The following is a 21,606-nucleotide window of genomic DNA, read 5'->3' on the forward strand; positions in this document are numbered from 1 at the left end:
TATGAAAGGTAATTGAATACCGAATAGAATGTGGTGAGAAAAATGTTTGAAAATTAGGTCCTTGGACTGAGGCCGCTCCTCGGCCCTAAGTGTATTTTGCATATAACTCGAGTAAATTTGATCCGATTTTCCTAATTTTTGTTTCATTTGAAAAGTAATCGAACGAGGAATAGAATGTTGTTGAAAAAAAATTAAATTTGGGTCCTTGGACTAAGGCCGCTACTCGGCCCTAAGTGTATTTTGCATATAACTCGAATAAATTTCATCCGTTTTTCCTAATTTTTGTTTCATTTAAAAGGTAATTGAACATTGAATAGAATGTTGTTGAAAAAAAAATTTAAAATTTGGGTCCTTGGACTAAGGCCTCTCCACGGCCCTAAGTGTGTTTTGCATATAACTCGAGTAAATTTGATCCGATTTTCCTAAATTTTGTTTCATTTGAAAGGTAATCGAACACCAAATAGAATGTTGTTGGAAAAAAAATTTGGGTCCTTGGACTAAGCCCGCTACACGGCCCTAAGTGTACTTTGCATATATCTCGAGTAAATTTCGTCCGATTTTCCTAATTTTTGTTTCATTTGGAAGGCCGAATATAATGATGTTGAAAAAAAAATTAAATTTGGGTCGTTGGACTAAGGCCGTAACTATGCCTTAGGCCTCTCAATAAATTAAAATTTTAGGTCAACTAGAAATTTGTGTTACATTTGAAAGGAACGTCGTACGGGGCTTCGTAATTCGCAATTTCTAAGATGTACACATTTCATAATAATTTGACTTCAACTAGGGTGACAGACGCACTAGGGTCACTTGCGCAATAGATGTACGGGTTCGTACGGGGCTCAGTCGCAGCAAACGCTCCGACTGTTCTGACGGCTCGTTTTTTTTTAGCAGCAAGACAACAAAGCACCGTAATCTCCCGCTGCTAAATTTTTTGTTTTAGCGTGTGGGATATATTCCTGACCTTCGGCTCGAGATACAACCTTCCCACACTCCTCAACAAAAAATGTCCAAGCGAGACAGTAATGTAGTATTGTTCCGCGGGCTCGTGATCAAACCATTACTTCTTGTGGTAGTGGTGACGTTATCTTTCGCTACTAGGCTCGTAATTTGGGGAAAGCCTCGTATTTAGTTGTTTTTACGCTATATGTAAACTGATCCTCATTTACTTTTAATGAATTCATAATAGCGAAAGTCACGAAATGTTCAATTTGTGGGCTCGAAGATGTTAATTTCTTACATGTTAATTTCAAACAAAAATCGTTCACGTTTCCCGCAACTCACTATGCTAACACGAGAACGAAATAATTCATTTCGTATATTGTCGCACAGATCAACCAACTTTTACCAAACGACCCACGAACGTCGAAGCAGATATTGATGAAATCGCTTACCTATTCTGTGAGGTCGATGCAAACCCACCATCGGAAATTATATGGGTATTCGATCCAATCGACAGGGTATACAAACACTGCAATTCGACTGTTGGCAATAGGGCGGCCAGTTAAATTTCCGAAATATTTTCAGATCAATCTTCAGCCGCGTGTCGTGGGCGTTTCGAATAAACTCGAAATCATCGCGTCCAGCCAAACGTCCGGCAGATACTTTTGTAAGGCGAGCAGTCCCGGTTTCCAAGAGATCCGGGCCGAAGCGACCGTTACGATAAAAGGTCCACCGAAAATTGTGTCGTCCAATCAACAATTTGCCCATTCCAATCAACAATTTGATGACATTGAATGTTCAGTTCATTCCGTACCGAAAGCAAAACATATTTCCTGGGCGTTCAATGGTAAATTGATTGACATTAACAATGATTTGAGATTTTCGTTGCGTGAAGAAGTGTTGGATGATGGCATCAAATCGATTTTGACCGTAATGGAGAATAACTTTGATTATTTCGGAAAGTATAGCTGTATTGTGATTAATAGCTACGGGTCCGATACATTGGAAATTGAATTTGGCGAGACACGTGAGTTAACAAACAGTAAAATTGAATGTTGCGTGCGTTGAGGGTATTATTGACAGGATTTTTGTTTCTAGGAAAATATTCAATGATTATCTTAGGTGTCGGCTCGGCGTTAATACTAATCATATTGATGTGTGGTCTCTTTATAATTGTATTTTGCATGAAAATCAATAAAAAGACTCTTCCGCCGGCAGATCTCATTCCTAAGGTACATTTTGGTTTATGATTGGAAAACATGAACGGAATATATCCATAAGTCCCATCCGCATTTCTCTGCTTTTCCCTCTTTTTCATCTGTCGTAATTTCGTTGATATTTTTGCTATATATTTCCAACGTAATGGTCTACACGTTTGCGACCATACAGGGGCGTCCACAGGAAGAGGAAAGTGGGAAGCAGATCAGATCGGATCTGTCACATGTCATAAAAAATGAAACAGGACGAACGAGACGGAGGGATGAGTCAAACAGCGTGTCTAACACATAAACATTCGACCACTGTTTCGATCTGACAGAAATACGTCTTTCGACGTTTGAACGCATTAATATGCAGTTCAAAAATACCATTTCTCATCAGGCCATGGCGACAGTGGTACACGATATAATGCTCTAAGAACACTATACCGATTTGCTCACGAACAAGTCTAGCGAATCATAGTCGAAATGAAATTCCAACTCATCACCAAATTTGCTAACTCGTGGCCAGTCAGTGGTTTCTTTGCCAAAAGCCACCACTTGAGCGGATCTAAGCAAAGGTTTGCACATATGTTTGAACGTGAAGAAATGAAAGTTTTTCCAAACCTTCATAAGCCACACATATGCGACTATGGTTGATTCTTCTATAGATACCAATAGTGCAGTGTATCTAACACCCTTCTGGTTGACGCTCTTTCCGCTCTGTAATGTCAGCGGGACTTATGGATGTTTTTTAGTCGAATGTCCCGGGTATGCAAATGTCTTATGTGTCTTCTCAATCAGCAGCAAAGCATTATCATCAAAGGCAGCCCGACGAAAAAAGTGGTTCAAACGAAAACATTTGAAACGAAACCGGAACCACCCAGCGAATATCAGGAAAGTAATTCGGGATCGTATAGCACAACAACGACACTGTCGATAAACAAAACCGATTTGATGGCATCGAAAACGAACAGCCTGTCCGTACCGCATTGTGTGAGGTAGGTTGAAATTTAGCTTTATAAATTTTGGAAATTATTTTCGACTTCAATTAGAGCGTCTACGTGTGACACGGCATCTTCTGTGTGTCGATTATGCTCGATGCAATTATATGTTAAACAAAAATCATAATTTACCATTATAATGGTGTCTCCTTCAGTGTATTGTGTGTCGTTATAAATTTTACTTCTTGTGCTCGTTCTTGTGTTTATCGCCCGAAGGAATGTAGTTTGAACTTGAGTTTGAATTTAATGCACTACACATTTAAGGATAATTGGAATGTGATACTGGCAAGCATGCTCCAAGTCCTTTACATATATAACTTATGTTTGTCGATGTTGTTATGTTGTAAGACATAAATTGAGTGTCGTAAACTAAAACTGGATGTGCTTTATTATCGAAAAATAAAACTCACATTAATTTATGTGTATAATTATTGCTGTGTGCACCGGACGAACATCGTTTTAATGACTCCAGATATTTATAAACCATAACGTTTAGTGTTGGCAGATAAAATTCTTTCGTCGGCCATCTGATTCCTTCTCCAGTATTCCACGTAGTAGTTTTCTTCGAGTCTTCCTCTCTCTTTTTTTATTCCGCATGGACACAGAAACAATTCAATAATTACAAACGATCCGTTGTCATAATCATATTGCAGTCCAGTTCATATTGCAACCTAATAAGGCACTAGTAATTGAAAAGCCAAAAAAGTATATGAAAATTGTCCATATAGGAACACTAACATGTCTTGCTGGCTTTCGTTCACTATGAGTAAACGAAAATGTATTTTTCGTGACAATTGTGTTCTTTCACAATAAATTGCCTTTTCATTATTTACATAACTAGGGGGATAAAAAGATCCAGAGGTACAGTTTTACGTTTTACAACCCACTGTGTCTTAAAAATTAAAATTCACCTGTAATCGTTACTTACATGCTACATGTGTCACAATCCGTACTTTTTATATCGCCCAAAACCACTTACAGTGGAGGTGTGACGCAAGTCCTGTTATCCACTTACAAAAGAACTGATATCGGTGTAGGTGACGCTTACAGATTCTACACGCAAAAAGGTATGCGTCACAAATGGCAGCTGATGAGGAAAGTACGCGAAAGGCTTATCAACAAAAATCTTACCAGAAAAATTTTAGGAAGAAAATTATAATAAAAAAGTTTGCGTCACAAGGGGCAGATGATTCGGCTTTCTTCCGTTTGAATTCCATTTTTTAAAGGAATATATTTCACAATTTTAAAAATTTTCCTTCCTCAACATCTGCCCCTTGTGACGCAAACTTTTTTATTATAATTTTCTTCCTAAAATTTTTCTGGTAAATTTTTGTTGATAAAACTTTCGCGTACTTTCCTCATCAGCTGCCATTTGTGACGCATACCTTTTTGCGTGTCGAACCTGTAAGCGTCACCTACACCGATATCAGTTCTTTTGTAAGTGGATAACAGGACTTGTGTCACACCTCCACTGTAAGTGGTTTTGGGCGATATCAGCTCTTTTGTAAGTTGTGATTTTTTAGAATTTGGTCGCAGATAATAGACAATCATATTGTGCAGTTTTAACGAAAATATTCTTCTTACAAAACTGTATAACTTTCTCTTTGATCTGAATCTTCCAGCTTTCATTTGACGAAAATCGAAAATTTGACGAAAATAAAAAATTTGATAAAAATCGAAAATTTGACTAATATCGAAAATTTGACGCGCTTAAAACGCTCATAGCTCCCAAATAAGCGACTTTTTAGGGAAACAATGAAACACGTATCGACTAGAATCTAAAACTCTATAACTTTGTCTTTTACACGAAGTTTCCATCTGCTGTATTTTCCGAGTTATGACTGACATAGCTCGCACTTAAAACGCCCATATCTCCCAAATAAGTGATTTTTTAGGGAAACCATGAAATACGTGTCGACTAGAATGTGAAACTCTATAAAATTGTCCTTTAAACGAACTTTATATATGCCATATTTTCCGAGTTATGGATGACATAGCTCGCACTTAAAACGCTCATAGCTCCCAAATAGACGACTTTTTAGGAAAACCATGAAACACGTGTCGACTAGAATGTGAAACTCTATAAATTTGTCTTTTAAACGAACTTTCTATCTGCCATATTTTCCGAGTTATGGATGACATAGCTCGCACTTAAAACGCTCATAGCTCCCAAATAGACGACTTTTTAGGAAAACCATGAAACACGTGTCGACTAGAATGTGAAACTCTATAAAATTGTCTTTTAAACGAACTTTCTATCTGCCATATTTTCCGAGTTATGGATGACATAGCTCGCACTTAAAACGCTCATAGCTCCCAAATAGACGACTTTTTAGGAAAACCATGAAACACGTGTCGACTAGAATGTGAAACTCTATAAAATTGTCTTTTAAACGAACTTTCTATCTGCCATATTTTCCGAGTTATGGATGACATAGCTCGCACTTAAAACGCTCATAGCTCCCAAATAGACGACTTTTTAGGAAAACCATGAAACACGTGTCGACTAGAATGTGAAACTCTATAAATTTGTCTTTTAAACGAACTTTCTATCTGCCATATTTTCCGAGTTATGGCTGACATAGCTCGCACTTAAAACGCTCATAGCTCCCAAATAGACGACTTTTTAGTGAAACCATGAAACACGTATCGACTAGAATCTAAAACTCTATAACTTTGTCTTTTACACGATGTTTCTATCTGCCTTATTTTCCGAGTTATGGCTGACATAGCTCGCACTTAAAACGCTCATAGCTCCTAAATAGACGACTTTTTAGGAAAACCATGACACACGTATCGACTAGAATCTAAAACTCTATAACTTTGTCTTTTAAACGAACTTTCTATCTTTTATATTTTCTGAGTTATGGGTCATATAGCTCAATGGCTCAAAACGATCATAGCTCCGAAATTATAAGCTTTTAAGAAAATTCCTTCAAATTAGTTTCTTAGAATTACGTCCTTAACATACCCTGAAAATTTCAGCCAAATCCGCCGGTAAATTCAAAAGTTTCGTTGTAACAGAGTGACAAAGTGACAAAGTAACAAAGGTTGGTAAAATTCATCAATTTCAAAATGTATGAAAATGAATTTCTTCATACAAATTTCTGCAAATTTCCAAGTTTTGAAAATTAATATCTCGGCCAAATCTTAACCTTATGAGGCGTGTGATAGCTCGTTGAACTCGTATGGACGCCCAGATTACGAATAAAATACTTTGGGGGTAGCAGGAACAAAGGGGGAAAAGTGAAAAAGTTCGTGTATATATGTTTCTCAGTCCTGCGGAAAAAAATTTTTGTCAAATTTTTCAGTGTGAACGGACTTGCGTCACGGCCCTTCACTAACGTAGGGCCATGATTTCAAGCGCTACTTTCAACGCCCTCAGCATGTAAAATTCGTTACATAACTCGACGACGCCTCGGATGAACAAAATTCACACGAAAACTCTTCTTTTCATCTTTTTATACTTAGTCATGAGAAATACTACTTCCTAACTCGTGCTGAAATAGTTTCTTTTAGCATAAGTTAGGAACGCTAGTTTCAACACTAGTTAGGAAATATTGCAATTACTTACATGTCAATGATGGAAATGATTCTTCTTTACCTCTTTACCTATCGCCTCGGATCAACAAACGCAAAAAATGGTGGGACTGAGCGTTTTGTGCAGGGATTATTTTGGGACAAACATTTTCGCATGTTTTCTTAAATTCTTTAATATTTTCGTAGATTTTCCCAAATTTTCCTTAATTTCCCAAAAAGAGTTTTCCATGCGCGTGTTGTATGGTTTGCCCAATTTTCTCACCTCAATAAACCAAGAGAAAATTGTGTTGTCGTGACGACTGGTCGAATGACATCTAATGAGAAAAGTGCAGCACTTTCTCTCCAGTGGAGAGAAAATAAAACTTTTCTCAGTCGAACTATCACTTTGTTTATGTTTTCGTTTCGTGGAGAAAAACGGCAAAGCAAAACATGTACGCATGAAAAACGTTGTGTTGACCTCTGGGAGAAATAGGAAATTCCAACATGAAAGATGTTTGCCACCAGAGCGAAGCGAGGACCATAATTTCGCTCGAAATGGAGTTTCCTATTTTCTACTGTCGGTTAAACTTCTAAATCGAAGTGGCTATTTGCATCCGGGTGCGTCGTCATTGCCCTTTCATTCGTCGGCTTTGGCTATCATATTCCATATTCTTTCGTGTGTTCGTTCCCCCTTTATAGATGATTGTAAGCCTTTTAATGACCTCAACCAGTCAATCATTACACTATTAAGTCAACTAACCGCTGATAACTTTTACATTAACAGATATTCGGGAAATTATACCGACAACTTAAGTATTCACACCAATCAGTCGATAAACGGTGGTGCATCATATGTCGATTATGCTCGTGATTATTACAGTCCAACAATACAAAATTCTAACAATTATTTATTGCAATTGCAACGTGAATCGCCGACGTATGTGTAACATAAATAAATGTTAAATCGTAGCTATCGCGTACAGATAATATAAAAGCTAAGCTATAAATTGCTTGAGATTAAAGAGAACGAAAATAAAAAGAAATTTTCACTTTTAAAATGTAAATACAATTTGAAAACGAAGTTAGAGGAGACAGAGAGAAAATGAACAGAAAAATCAGTGTGCATGGAAAATATCTAATCTAATAAAACCGAGTGTTGCTTCGTGTGTTTTAAATCATTGCAAGGCGATTAGTTGGAAATGGTGTTTTTTTGTGCGCTGTTGTTATTCAGGTAATTATCTTTTTTGAACCAAATTAACATATTATCTCATTTGCTGTTTTGTTGTGCGTAGTATTGATGCTACAATAATATAACAATAAAATGTTATCACGAAAAGGTTTTATAGTGTGTCCGCTAAGGCAAAAGATTGTGCAAATTGAGGTAAAATTGATTTCATGATTTTATTATGATCTGTATGGAATGCTGATTCCAAAATCATCAGAGGCAGCTCCGGCAGTAGGGATGGGAGGCGTTCAAAATTATCGTTAATATCAATCGAAAGAAATTATCGATAATCGATTAATCATATCGTTATCGATAATTTAATAATTATCGATAATTATCAAAATATCGAAATTCGATAATTATCAAAATATCGATATTTTGATATTTATCTGAAAATTCATGATAATATACCGATATATCGGAATACATCGATAAATATCGGATTTTCGGACCGAAATATCGATATATCGAATTATCGATATCTTGATAATTATCAAAATATCAATAATTATCGATTATCGATATTTTTTTGATAATTTTCGATAAAAAAAGTCGATAATTATCGATAATTGATAATTATCGATAATCATTTTCATTATCGCCCATGCCTATCTGGCAGCTCACTTGTTCCGCCTAGAGCGGCCGTTATGTCACTTTTGGCTTCACTGAATTTTCATGCCCATTTCCAAACAGATATCGATGTGGAAAAAGTTGTAAAATATTCTTAAATGTACAAAGTTTTTTTTAGAATAATTTTTTTTCTGACAAAAAATTCAAAAATGGCCGAAAAAATGGCGGAAGTTGAGGTTCATTTTTGTTTTTCTTAAAACCTTGAAATCCCATCGTAATACTAAAAAATCCCGAAAAATTTCTTCGGGAAGTTTGTAGCCAATTCAAAATCCTATACTTTACGCTTTAAAAAAATTTAAATCGGTCAAAAACTTCAAGAGATATCCCGCCTAGAGTGCACTTTTTCATGGGTATTTCAAAAGTGTCGAAAATATTTTGTCAATTTTTTTAGTTAATCTTTGTCCCTTACAGCCTAATCCACTTCCTTCAAAACAATACAAAACTGCAAGAATTTTTATTGAGGTGCTTTCTCCTTTCGAGTAGCACGACTCTGGGTCGTTTCAGGTTCAGACAAAAATCCAATTCTTGTTCAAATATGTCGTGTGGGGTATCGTTGCAAAGGTGATGAAATACAGTTTCAGATAAAATTAAATTTTGGACAGTAAAATAAATTGAGTGCGCTACAGGGTGGTTCAAATTTTGCCGAGAAATTTCGGTTTTTTCGTATTCTGGACATTCTAGACACTTTTCGAAAATAAAACAAGGCATCAGAACAGTCGGAGCGTTTGCTGCGACTTAGCCCCGTACGAACCGTAATCCTATTTCGTCCGTAACCATAATACGTCCGTAGCCGTAATACGCCCGGAACCCTAATGCGTCTGTTACCAAAATGCATGGTCAAATTTACTGAAAGTGTTCATTTTTAAAATTGCGCATAGCGCAATTACGAAAGCCCGTACGAAGTACCTCTCAAATAAAACCAACAATTTACGACATTATTTTAGAAACCCAAAATTTTTTGCCAACTTTCCATTGGGTACTCAATTACCTCTCAAATGAAACAAAAATTAGCAAAATCGGATGATATTTACTCGATTTATGTGCAAAAAACACTTAGGGCCGAGTAGCGGCCTTAGTCCAAGGGCCCCAATTTGAGACTTTTTTCGACACGTTCTTTTCTGTGTTCAATTACCTTCCATAAAAAACTAAATCTTGCAAAATCGGATGAGATTTACTCGATTTATGTGCAAAAAACACTTAGGGCCGAGTAACGACCTTTGAGCCCTCCCAACAAGCCCGCGTTGCATCTTACCCAAAAACGATGTTCAGCAACTTTGTTCTACTCGTCAATACCTTTCATTTGATATATCACAAGCAGCTATTGCGTGCGTATTTCGGTAGATATCGTCGAAAGACTGAAAAACACCTATAGGGCCCTAGCTCTGGAATGCTCATTTTCGAACTTGACTTTGTCGATACCAATCGGGGAAAAAAAGAATTTTGAAAAAAGGTTGTGATTTACTCTAGCTAGAGGGGTCACGGACAGACGGACAGACGGACATTTTTTTTATTGCGGATTCGTTATCTAGGAACATAGACAAATGCTTTTCCCTTACCGTCTGCTTCCAATTCAACATGTTACAAACGGCATATTAGTCTTATAAGCTCCCAGTACTTCGTAAGGGGCTAAAAATGTGCAGGATTTACTTATTTTAAGTTTAAGTTTAAAAACGAAATAACTAAAAAAATTGACACTTTTGAAATACCCAATGAAAAAGTGCACTCTAGGCGGCTCTTGACGTTTTTGACCGGTTTAAACTTTTTTAAAGCGTAAAGTATAGGATTTTGAATTGGCTACAAACTTCCCGAAGAAAGTTTTCGGGATTTTTTAGTATTTCGATCAGATTTCAAGGTTTTAAGCAGAAAAAAAATGATCCTTCAACTTCCGCCATTTTTTTCAGCCATTTTGGATTTTTTTGTCATCAAAAAAATTATTCTAAAAAAAACTTTGAATTTTTAAGAATATTTTACAGCTTATTCCACATCGATATCTGTTTGGGAACTGGCATGAAAATTCAGTGAAGCCAAAGTGACAAAACGGCCGCTCCAGGCGGAACGAAGGAGCTGCCCCTGATGATTTTGGAATCAGCATTCCATACAGATCATAATAAAATCATAAAATCAATTTTACCTCAATTTGCAATATCCTAGTGTATTTCTCATACTTAGCGGACGCCCTATTACCATTTTTTGATGTGGCATCACACATCCCAAATAACTTCTGCAAGATGCATTAGAACACGAAATTTGAAAACAAAAATTACATTTTAGGGATACACAAACGCAGCGTCAAATTACAACGTCATTCAGTAGAGATTGTCGTGCGTGGAAATTGTTCATCCACTGATTCACATAATATTCAAATTCTGTAGCGCTCTTACGGATTGAATTACGTTTTTCGTTACGTAGTAGAGATGTGCGTGCCAACTGTTTGAACTTTGTTTGAACTCAACCCGGTCCACGTTGATGACTTTCCAGACCAAACAACGACGCTTCATTGTCTGAACTAGTTTTGAGTTGTAAAGTGACTGACTCGTCACCACATAAAAATCTTCGTTTCGAAGAACCCGAATGTTTTTCAAGACCGGTTTAAATTAACTCAGGATTGACATACGTAAATTTATAGATGTATCGCACATCTCTATTACGTAGACCGGCATTAGAATTTAGCCTCGCTGATTTCTCCATTGAACATTGAAATTGAGTTCAATCTAAAAAATTTATTTGAAAAAAAAAATGAATAAAATCAAAAACAAAAAAAATTTGGCGCATGTGCTATGTTCATTAGGGATAAAAGTATGCGGCAGCCTTTTTCAATATGCTAACAAAAATCCGGATGATAAACACCGTGCTGTAATGTAGGCTACATGTGGGCGTTGAGTCTCCCTGAAACAAGTTGAAACAAGTGAAATTGCAATACTTCTCTAAACTTTGTTTGGTGAAATTTAGTCATGAATTTGCTTCAGCTGTTTTTCAGCAAATTCAGTCCAATGTAATTTTTGACTGCAACATTTCTGGTAGCTTCTGACATGAAACGCGAAAAACGACTCGAAGGAGATTTGAGGGATATTCGAAATCTTTGAGAATCTCCTCCGAATAAAAATCCATTAAGAACTGTCAAACAAACTCTTAAAGTTACAAACTCATGAGAATCGATACCTTGTACGCCGATTCTCGTAGCATTCGTTATGAATTCGTAACTTGACAGTTCTTGTGGGATTTTATACATGCACCTGTCAACTTATGAATTCTTAGCGTTACCAACGCTACGATAATCTAAAATCTAAAATCCCATAAGAACTGACAAATTACTAATTCTTAAAGTTACGGATGCTACGCACTAGGCGACGATTCTTATGAATCTAAGAATTCTTCACTGACAAAATAGAGTTGGAAATATTACCTGTAGCAGGTAACTTTGTCTTCAGGTAATCTAGAATAGCTGCCACAGCTGTAGCGCCTCATACATAAAATACAGCCGTAGACAGATAATGTCAGACAGATGTACATTATCTGGAGAGAAAGTTACCTGCTACAGGTAAAATTTTCATCTTTTTTTTTGTCAGTGTTGACAGTTGTCACCTTAATGCTAAGCGTGGAACATATACGATTCGTAATTTTTAAGGTGACAGCTGTCAAGTTAGGAATTCTTAAATTTATTAGAATCGGAACGCTGCTCTGCCATCGGCGACAAGCTTTCACTAATATCCTCCAGGCAAACTGTTAATATTTATTTGCATTTTTGAATAGCGCTGGGGAAAAGCTTTTGATACTCAATTATGTTTTTAAATTATTTCTTTGCAACAGCCAGGCATAAGTGCTTTTTGAATCACCGTCCGATCAACTGGCATCTGCAATGAAAACTAAAAATGGAATAAAACGAAAGTTTTTCTTCACAATTCTACAGTGTTGGTGTTGTTGTTGCTTATTTCTTATTTTCATCAAACACTAAAAGAAAAGAAAATTTTGCATTTTTGAAAAATTAAATTTAAAGTTTTGATTTTTTTTTGTTTAAGTTAAAATATGAAAATTAAGCGCAGAATTGCTTAAATCTGGAATGAATAGAAAATATTTCTGTTTTAATAACATAATCACGAAATGCAGCCTTTTTGAAATTGTTTTCGAAAGATAACATCTCATATCCAAACTAAATTGTAGAATGTCCGCAACGATTTCAAATTGTACAGTACAGCACCCAGCACAATATCATTCAATTGCTTTCTGTTTCCATATATTCTTACAAATTTACATAAAAATGAAGTCCGTTTCCGTCTTCCTTTCTGCTTTGCTATTCACATTGAATTGGCTAAACATTAGAGCGATACAGTGAACGACATCTCAAATGTCTCACTGTCATTTTTTTCAGAGAATGTCATTGTGAATTTGCAATGACACAATAAAATTCTCAGAAAAATTTGACAGTGAGACATTTGAGATGTCGTTCAATGTAAAACGAGTTGCACCGTTAGAATCCTTTCTGAACAATTCATTGTGTGATCATTTCCACTGTGTGGTTTAGACGTTATTCTGGATCCAAATAAAATATCCCAAAGAAGCTATCCCCCCGCAAGTCATTCAAATAATCAGAAGAAAGTCGACGGCTAACGCATTTGATTTATCTGAGACCTTTTTTACAGAATCAATGCAACAAAAATTGCTCAGAAAATGAAATCAATTTATTAAAAGCATTCCAAGACATCCCAGACAAAGTTAAATTAACTCGTTCCCTTTATCACTCTTTTCGATCCAATAATGCACCCCGATATAAACAGATTCTGTATACAGACTGCAGACTTGTTTCGCTGTTATCATACGTTTCTGTAATGTATGCACGTAATCAATCATTTTGTGCCATTTCCATTAGACACACAATGAAACGTCGCTCATAGAAAATGGAAGATAATTCACAACTTTTTCCATGGGGCAGGGCAGAGTAGATAGTCGAAGGTTCGGTTGTACGAATCATCCAGATATTTCAAAGGATTTTCTTTTCTCTTTGATATTATCCACCTCATTTTCACAAGTTTTTATTTTCAATTTTCATGTAATTCTGCTCCCACCCCTTAGCATTCAACATGTACTGTACAGGTTTTTCTGTTTTCATAAAATATATCAAACGGACGCAAAAATGTACCGCATTCAAAGGACTCACTGTCGCCATAGCGCTAAGATAAAACGTGCTACACGTTCACGTAGCTTTTCAGTGAGCTTAAATAAGCATCGACACTAAGTCAGTAAAATTGAAAAAAAAAGTAACAAAATCATGGCATACCATTTGTGACATTCAAATCAATTTTTTTTGCTGTGGTACACAAATCCTATTCCCACACCATCCATCAAATATTAATGAGAGCCAACCATATTCACTCATTAAATCTCTTTGAAGTTATGTTATGCTTATATCGTAAAGTTTTCTCTCCGCACTCATGTGAAAAGGTGTTGCGGAAGTTCCGAAGCAAAAGTGTCAAAAATTGGCGAGGTAAGGATTTAATAAACGTTTCGAATGGTAAACATTTCGGTGTGTGTTTTGTCGATGACGAAATGCAATAGTTTTTCGGTCAGATTAACTGATAATATGACGAAGTTTTATTTTAGTATTTATCTATCGTAAGTGTAGAGAAAGTTTTTAGTTTTATGCATGCAAGCCATATATACTTATATATATTCGGTTTGGGAATAAGTTATAAACGAGTTTTTGATGTTAAATTTAGAATTTATTTATAACTTATTGCGTTGATATATTATAGATACATTATACATATGTGTGAGCTTTCAGATTAAATTATGTGTCAAATGCAAATAAAACAGAAGCGCATTTGAAAGTAGATAGGGTAGAAGATAAATTAATTTCGAAATTTATGGAAAATATATTTATAAATGTAGACAAATTTTAACAATTCAATTCGAAAACCAAAGTAAATTTGTATAATAAACCTAAAATATTTAAACGTTAGAACAGTCTAAGATATATTTAATTTATCGATCAATTAACGAAGAAGGAAATAATTATCTATTCAAAGTGACTTATTGTCTTAAAGACACCAGTTATTTAAAAAGAAATAAAAAATGTTTTAACCGAATTAGAGAAGACTCAACTTCGTGATCTATAAATTGAACAGAATATGTTCTAGAAAATGTATAACCTGTCTCAGAACAAACATACACCAAACACTGTCTAGTCAATAAATATGTACTTCAGAGCGTTTTTTGACTTAAGTGTGCACTCCACTCAACAAAAAGTACTTCGTGAGAGAGCAAGCTATCAAATAAACAAAGAAAAAATTGAAAAAAAAAACAATTTTGTCTCTCACCCGGAGTACTTTTTGGTAAAAGAAAACTAAGCATTATAACTTATGAAGCAAAAAGATGGTTCAGAGAACCATTCGAGGGGTAGATAAATATAGAAAATCCTTTTCTCCTCAAAAGGAAATCCTCAAAAGTGTAAAATCCTTAAAAATTATGCTAAAATGTTTCAAATTGACAGAAGGAATCCTTTCAAGTCAGTGCTTATGATTCTGAATTTCAAAAGTTCAAAATTCCAAAATTCTCCAAAAATTCTTAATTTTCATAATTTTTCCTAATTTTTAAGAATTTAAGAATTCAGAATCCCTTTTGAAAAATGTACGACCGCAATAACGAACACAAATGTGTTAGCTTTAAATAAAAATTAGTTTCAATTGAGTCCGTTGGGGTGAAAAGTAGGTCTATTCCATATGTCAAAGTGACGTTTTAAACGTCAAACATTAGAGACTCTGTAAAACGGTCGGTAATTTCGTTATTTCTTCCTAATTTTTTTTTTTAATCCAGTTAGTGAAAAACAATTTAAGAAAAATCAACGAAATTACTGGCTACTTAAAAGATTTCTTATGTTGACTGAGATAAGTCAACCAAATCCATTTTCTGTTGAAAGCTAACACATTAGTGGTCGTTATTGCGGTCCTATATTTTTGAAAAAAGAATCTCCTGGAAAGATATCATCAAAAGTAAACTAAAATCCAGTACTTAAAACACGCCCAAATGTATGCTTTTCCGCAACGTATCGATGCCTCTAAACCCGATTCGTTATGTATCTTTGGACTCTGTAAACTTTAAAAGCGAACAAGACAAGTCATCTAAAAACTTCCATAGACTCGCCAGTTGTTTGGCGGTGTATTGTTTGTATTGAGGCTAATCGAATGGTAATGTGGGATAAGTAATAAAAATTGTGAGCCAAAACATTTGGAAATTGGTTTTATTGTGACTCATTATTTTTAGGGCATTTTGCCTCTGGAATAGAAATTGTCAGATTTAAGTTAATTTGTCAGACATCGTCTGAAATTTAACCGATCGAATCTGACTTTGTTGTAACACATTCAAAGCGTTTTGGAGCAAAATGTATGTCAAAACGAATGAAGCAACAGATTCTGTATCAATCTCTCGGCGATAACTCTTTCAATTTTCCCTTTTTTGTGCCATGTTTTTTTTTTTCACTGAGTCTTATTCCTAAAATCCACCAATGTCATCTTGATGGAAATGAACGAGTTTTGTCTTTGAAACTGACATTATACTACAACAGAACCCGAGCTTTTGACACTTGACAATGACACTTGACAAATATATGAAACGATTGAAAAATTCTCATGTCAGTTAGGGACATAATCACGTTGTAGTATAATGACAGCTTTAAATTACGGCAACATCGATTGATCGCCCGTATTTATTTAATGTTCTTCTGGATTTTATGTTACTCAATTCCGAAAATGAAAACCAATTTCCAGATTTCAAATCATAGAACTGACCCCCTTTACTGATTATCGTCAATTAAAAGAAAATTTCAGTCGATTGTAAGTTTAATTGTAGGAAATGTGTCAGAAGTGGTAGAGTTTTCAAGTGTAACTTTAAGTAAATTCAATTGAAAAAGCAAAAAAAAAAATATTTTAATTTAGGCGATAATCTGTGATATACAGAATAAGTTGTTCAAAGAAAGAGAGAAGAAAATGCTTGGAAAAGAAGAATAATTACCCCATAGAAAATCGTATATATATTTACATTTGCATTGCATTTAACGAACGTAACGAGAAGTAAGTTTCTTTTATCTTAAAAAAAATCTGTGATATAGAGGTATTTATAATTAAAACAAAGAGTTGCGGTAACGTGCACAAGCATTAGCTGATACGAAAAGCTTGAGTAGCAAAATTAACATCAAATTGTAAAATTCATTTACCAATACGAGGTCCCGAGCACTTTACTGATTTTAAGAGCGCTCACCTCTTGGCAAATTTTTAGCCTACATTTGTGCGCAAAAATATTGGTTTTTTGATGATTTCTCTGAATCAAAATCTTTTTTTGAAAAAGTAAAACCATATCAGCTTGGTTCTTAGACATAAGAAAACAACTGAAAAGTCCATGAAAACAACAGATACATTTCAATGTAGGAGGGGCTATTTTTGGTAAAACATTTCCGCATATTTTCGTAGATTTTCGAAAAGGGGGAAAATTAGGAAAATTATCTGAAAATTGGTAAAATCAGTCTAAGAAATTGACATCTTAAAAATAGTCACTGCTCCAACGTATTGCCTTTTTTAATAAATGGCGAAAAGTGATTTCAAAATTTACGATCTTAGGAATGTAATTTCTTCAAAGTAGATCTGCCCGTTGCTAAATAACTCTAAAAAAATTTGCAGGATTCCGTTTATTACAACTCCCTAGTGAAAGATGAACGGGACGAAACACGGTGAGCTTAAAAAAAATTTATTCGACCTCTCGTGGACATGAAATGTTTTTAGTGGTTTTTGTAGAGGGCGGCACCATGAGTAAGAATAACATAACAAGAAAATATTTCGACGGGAAAATTTTTAATTAGATCGATTTTTCGTATTTTTTTTTTAATCTGCGGGAAGCTTCGAAGACTGTTTGGACCTTAATGGTGACTTGTTTGGTCACAAAAATATAGTTACTGTTTAGCCTGAGGTCTAAGCTTTACATCGGTACCAATCATGACATTCATAACTACCAACAAACATCTTTTATGAAGGAAAGTCATTCACCTACGTCGATGTGAATTTTAAAAGCTGTATCATATGTGGATTATTTCTATTTTATCTGAAAAAGTAGTTTTAGTTAATTTACATAATTTAAGGGGTTAATAAAGATCGAAGGATGAGCTTGGATTTCATTCTGATAAAATCTTTGTTGTTAGACCTGAACAACCATCCAATTTTCTTCGTTTAATGTCTCATTTTTTAGTGAAAATGTTGCAGAATTAGCTTAGAATGGCTATTTGAGAAACTACAAACGAAACAAAAGAAAGGTTAGTTAATTTTTGACTCGAGATAGTGCAATTTACTCATGGATGCGATTTATAAAAAAACCTATTTCGAGTCAAAAATCTTCTTTCGACCTTTAATTAACCCCTCAAATTATGTAAAATAACTGAGAATACTTTATAAGGGAAAATTAAAGTAATCCAAGTATGATACAGCCTTTAAAATTCACATCGACCTAGTTCCTTCATAATAGTATTTTGCATAACAAGGGGCGAAAGTAAAAAAAATTCAAACGTGTGAAGTTTGCAGCCCGCGCCGCAGGCAAGGGCGGCAATCACACGATTTGAATTTTTTTTTACTTTCGCCCCTTGTTATGCATACTATTTTTTATGCCAAATACTGCGGAAGATTTGTATTTTCGGTCCGAAACAAAACATAATTTTAATTAAACTGTTGAGTTATCAACAAAATTTGCTGTAGAAACACCAAAATGCCGAAAAGCGCGGGGGTCCAGGGGGCGGCAGCCTCCTGGTATAAAAATAAAAACAATTTAACAAATGAAATTACTGTAAACATGCATTCACTTGCTCACAAAACATTTGGCTATCGTCAACACAACACTACACTCAATGCGTACTTTCAATCAAGTGAACATGTGTTTTCGAGACATGTGAGGACCGAAAGTAAAATGATGACAGTGACATTTACTTTCGGCCCGCAAATATGCAAGCCCACGGGGCGAAAGTAAAATGATGACAGTGACATTTACTTTCGGCCCAAGGCCTCAATTTTTTTTACTTTCGGTCACCATTTGAGGACCGAAAATACAAACTTTCGCAGTATTTGGCATAAAATAGTTATTTGTGTATCTGTTTTGGACGTTTGATTTTAGGCAATTTCGCGAGTTGTACATGCGAAAGTGCCTAAAATCAAACGTCCAAAACAGATACTCAAAAAAATTTTCATGTAAGGGGTCGAAAACCCAAGAAAAATCTCGAAACTCCCTCATTTTCGGCCCGACACATGAAAAAGATGTTTGTTGGTAGTCATGAATATCATGATTGGTATCGCTGTAAAGCTTAAACCTCAGGCTAAACAGTAACTATATTTTTATGATCAAACAAGTCACCATTAAGGTCCAAACAGTCTTCGAAGCTTCCCGCAGGTTTAAAAAAAAAAATACGAAAAATCGATCTAATTAAAAATTTTCCCGTCGAAATATTTTCTTGTTATGTTATTCTTACTCGTGGTGCCGCCCTCCACAAAAACCACTAAAAACATTTCATGTCCACGAGAGGTCGTATAAATTTTTTTGAAGTTCACCGTGGTAAGTCTTAAGAGTCATATCGCCAAGACTTCAGGTGATTGGGGAACAAGCCGTCTCCGATTTTAATGAGTGATAGCTCGTTGGATTCGTCTTTCAATTCTAGGAAACACGTATCTTTCACTTTTTCTAAAAAAAATTTGTTTTCTGTGAAAAGTGTTTAAAAGTGATCACATGTCAAAGGGTACCGAAAACAGTTTTTCGACAATAACTCAAGAAAAAATTATTTTAAATTATTGTAATGTTGTACGAATGTCGGCCTTGGAAACACCTACAGATAGAGTATACGCACTGCTTGGTGCGTGTTTATCCACGAGAGTTATGACTAAAAATATAGTGAATGTTCGGAGAGTACTCCTTCTCTGCAGCTTCGTTGTTCCGCGGATCTGAGTATGGGGTGTTGTAGTTGGCCTCACCCACTATCGTTGCACATATAAATGAACCCAGTACCTTTGGGCTGCAAGCCTACAGAAGTGTTGGAAAAAAAGTTAGTGCCAAAATGCAGATTTTTTCCTTCTTTCTGAGTGCTCTACAGCTGGAACAGCATCTGGAACGATACTACGGCAGTCATTTTTTATCGTCTACTATTCTTTTACCTTATCAATAGAAAAACGCTTCGAAATGTCGCGCATATATCAAATCCACTATTAGCAATATCAAAAGAGAAATTATTAAATTTTTCTCGGAGGATTTTAGTCAAATAAAGTGTTAGCGTATAGCAAATGACCTCAGGACTCCGGAACAGTAATTAGTTTTTCAATTGGACCAATATTTGCTACGTGACTGAGTTTGGAAAAACGATATGATCAAGTGGGAGCGAACGGTTTTCCAAACTCCTATCACGTAGCAATTATTGGTCCGATTGAAAAACTGATTACTGTTCCGGAGTCCTGAGGTCATTTGCTATACGCTAACACTTTATTTGACTAAAATCCTCCGAGAAAAATTTTGATAATTTTTTTCTTGATATTACTAACACGGGATCAGATATATTCGTGACATAGCGACGCGTTTTTGTATTGATAACGTAAAAGAATAGTTGACGATAAAAAATGGCTGCCATAGTGCCGTTCCTGATGCTATTCCAGCTCTAGAGCCCCCGGAAAGAAGGAAAAAATCTGCATTTTGGCACCAACTTTTTTTCCAACACTTCTGTGGGCTTGCAGCACAAAAGTACTGGGTTCATTTATATGTGGAACGATAGTGGGTGACGCCAACTACAACACCCCATACTCAGTTCCGCGGAACAACGAAGCTGCAGAGAAGGCGGACTCTCCGAACATTCACTACATTTTGAGTCATAACTCTCGTGGATCTACTCGCACCAAGCGGTGTGTATACTCAACCTGTAGGTCTTTCCAAGGCCGACATTCATACAACATTACAACAATTTAAAATAGTTTTTTCTTGAGTTATTGTCGAAAAACTGTTTTCGGTACCCTCTGACATGTGATCACTTTTAAACACTTTTCACAGAAAACAAATTTTTTTTTAGAAAAAGTGAAAGATACGTGTTTCCTAGAATTGAAAGACGAATCCAACGAGCTATCACTCATTAAAATCGGAGATGGCTTGTTCCCAAAGTTAAAAAAATCACCTGAAGTTTTGGCGATATGACTCTTAAAAGTTTCGTAATACGCAGTCTAACGGTTTCAATTCTATTGTCTTTTGAGATGTGAGATTGCGTTTTTCGAACTTTAGATACTTTCATTTTCATCCGATCTAGACTAGAAAGAGTTCAAAAAAACATTTAGAAATGGTGGTCCCAGTCATAACAGATGAAAATCTCAATTCATTGTCATATAACCGAGAAAGAAACGTTTCATCGTAGAACTTTTACAAAAATATTGTTCACTTTCCATACCAGCTAATGCTTTACAATTATATATGCGTTTCCCGCATCTCACACAGTATAAAAAAAATGGAAAATTATTAACAATCATTTTGCTTTACTTATAAATGTTTAAAGAACAAGAAAGAAAGAATAAAAAAAAAAGAAAAAGTTTGTGTAAGTAATTAACATTATGAATCGTCGAAACGATTCAAATTTATTCTCATTAACCAATAAACTTTCATAATTCGATGCCCATTTGACCGAATTTTAATAAATTAGCATAAACCTTATCATAATATTTGTATAATTTCTATTTATGAGAGAACGAATAAAAATCGTTCAGTTTCGATTCATTTGTCTAAGAAAGAACCGAATAATCATTGCGTTAATGGGCTCAACATTGAAAACATAACATAATAATAGATTTTATTAGTTAAGTTATACGAATCCTAAGGTTAAAAGTGTGTTGAATTTTATAAATAAACCTATAAATGAATACCCAATCAACGTGTTTGTTTTGTACGATCGCCTGTGTCGGTAATTTATGCCAACTCCCCCTCATCCCCGTACTCTTACCAATCCGTACTCGGCGAATTCTAATAATAATTCAGAAATATGCAGAAATACAACAATTTCGCAAATCATTTTAGGAATTGTAAATTCCTAGCATTTTGCATTGGCTAGCTGTGA

General features: G+C 35.2%; 1 protein-coding gene across 1 annotated transcript in view; it reads left to right on the forward strand.

Annotated features, from left to right (window-relative positions):
- LOC119067676 (irregular chiasm C-roughest protein-like) overlaps positions 1-8,101 on the forward strand; it is a 52,582-nt gene extending 44,481 nt beyond the window's left edge. Inside the window, exons 8-12 of the mRNA XM_037170790.1 lie at positions 1,330-1,457; positions 1,525-1,966; positions 2,038-2,171; positions 2,943-3,136; positions 7,443-8,101. Of these exons, the coding sequence (XP_037026685.1) occupies positions 1,330-1,457; positions 1,525-1,966; positions 2,038-2,171; positions 2,943-3,136; positions 7,443-7,605 (1,061 nt within the window). The 3' untranslated portion in view covers positions 7,606-8,101. The remainder of the gene's footprint in view (positions 1-1,329; positions 1,458-1,524; positions 1,967-2,037; positions 2,172-2,942; positions 3,137-7,442) is intronic.
- The last annotated feature ends 13,505 nt before the right edge of the window (positions 8,102-21,606 follow it).

This window comes from Bradysia coprophila, assembly GCF_014529535.1.
Source record: "Bradysia coprophila strain Holo2 chromosome X unlocalized genomic scaffold, BU_Bcop_v1 contig_128, whole genome shotgun sequence".
Classification (NCBI taxonomy): Eukaryota; Metazoa; Arthropoda; class Insecta; order Diptera; family Sciaridae; genus Bradysia; species Bradysia coprophila.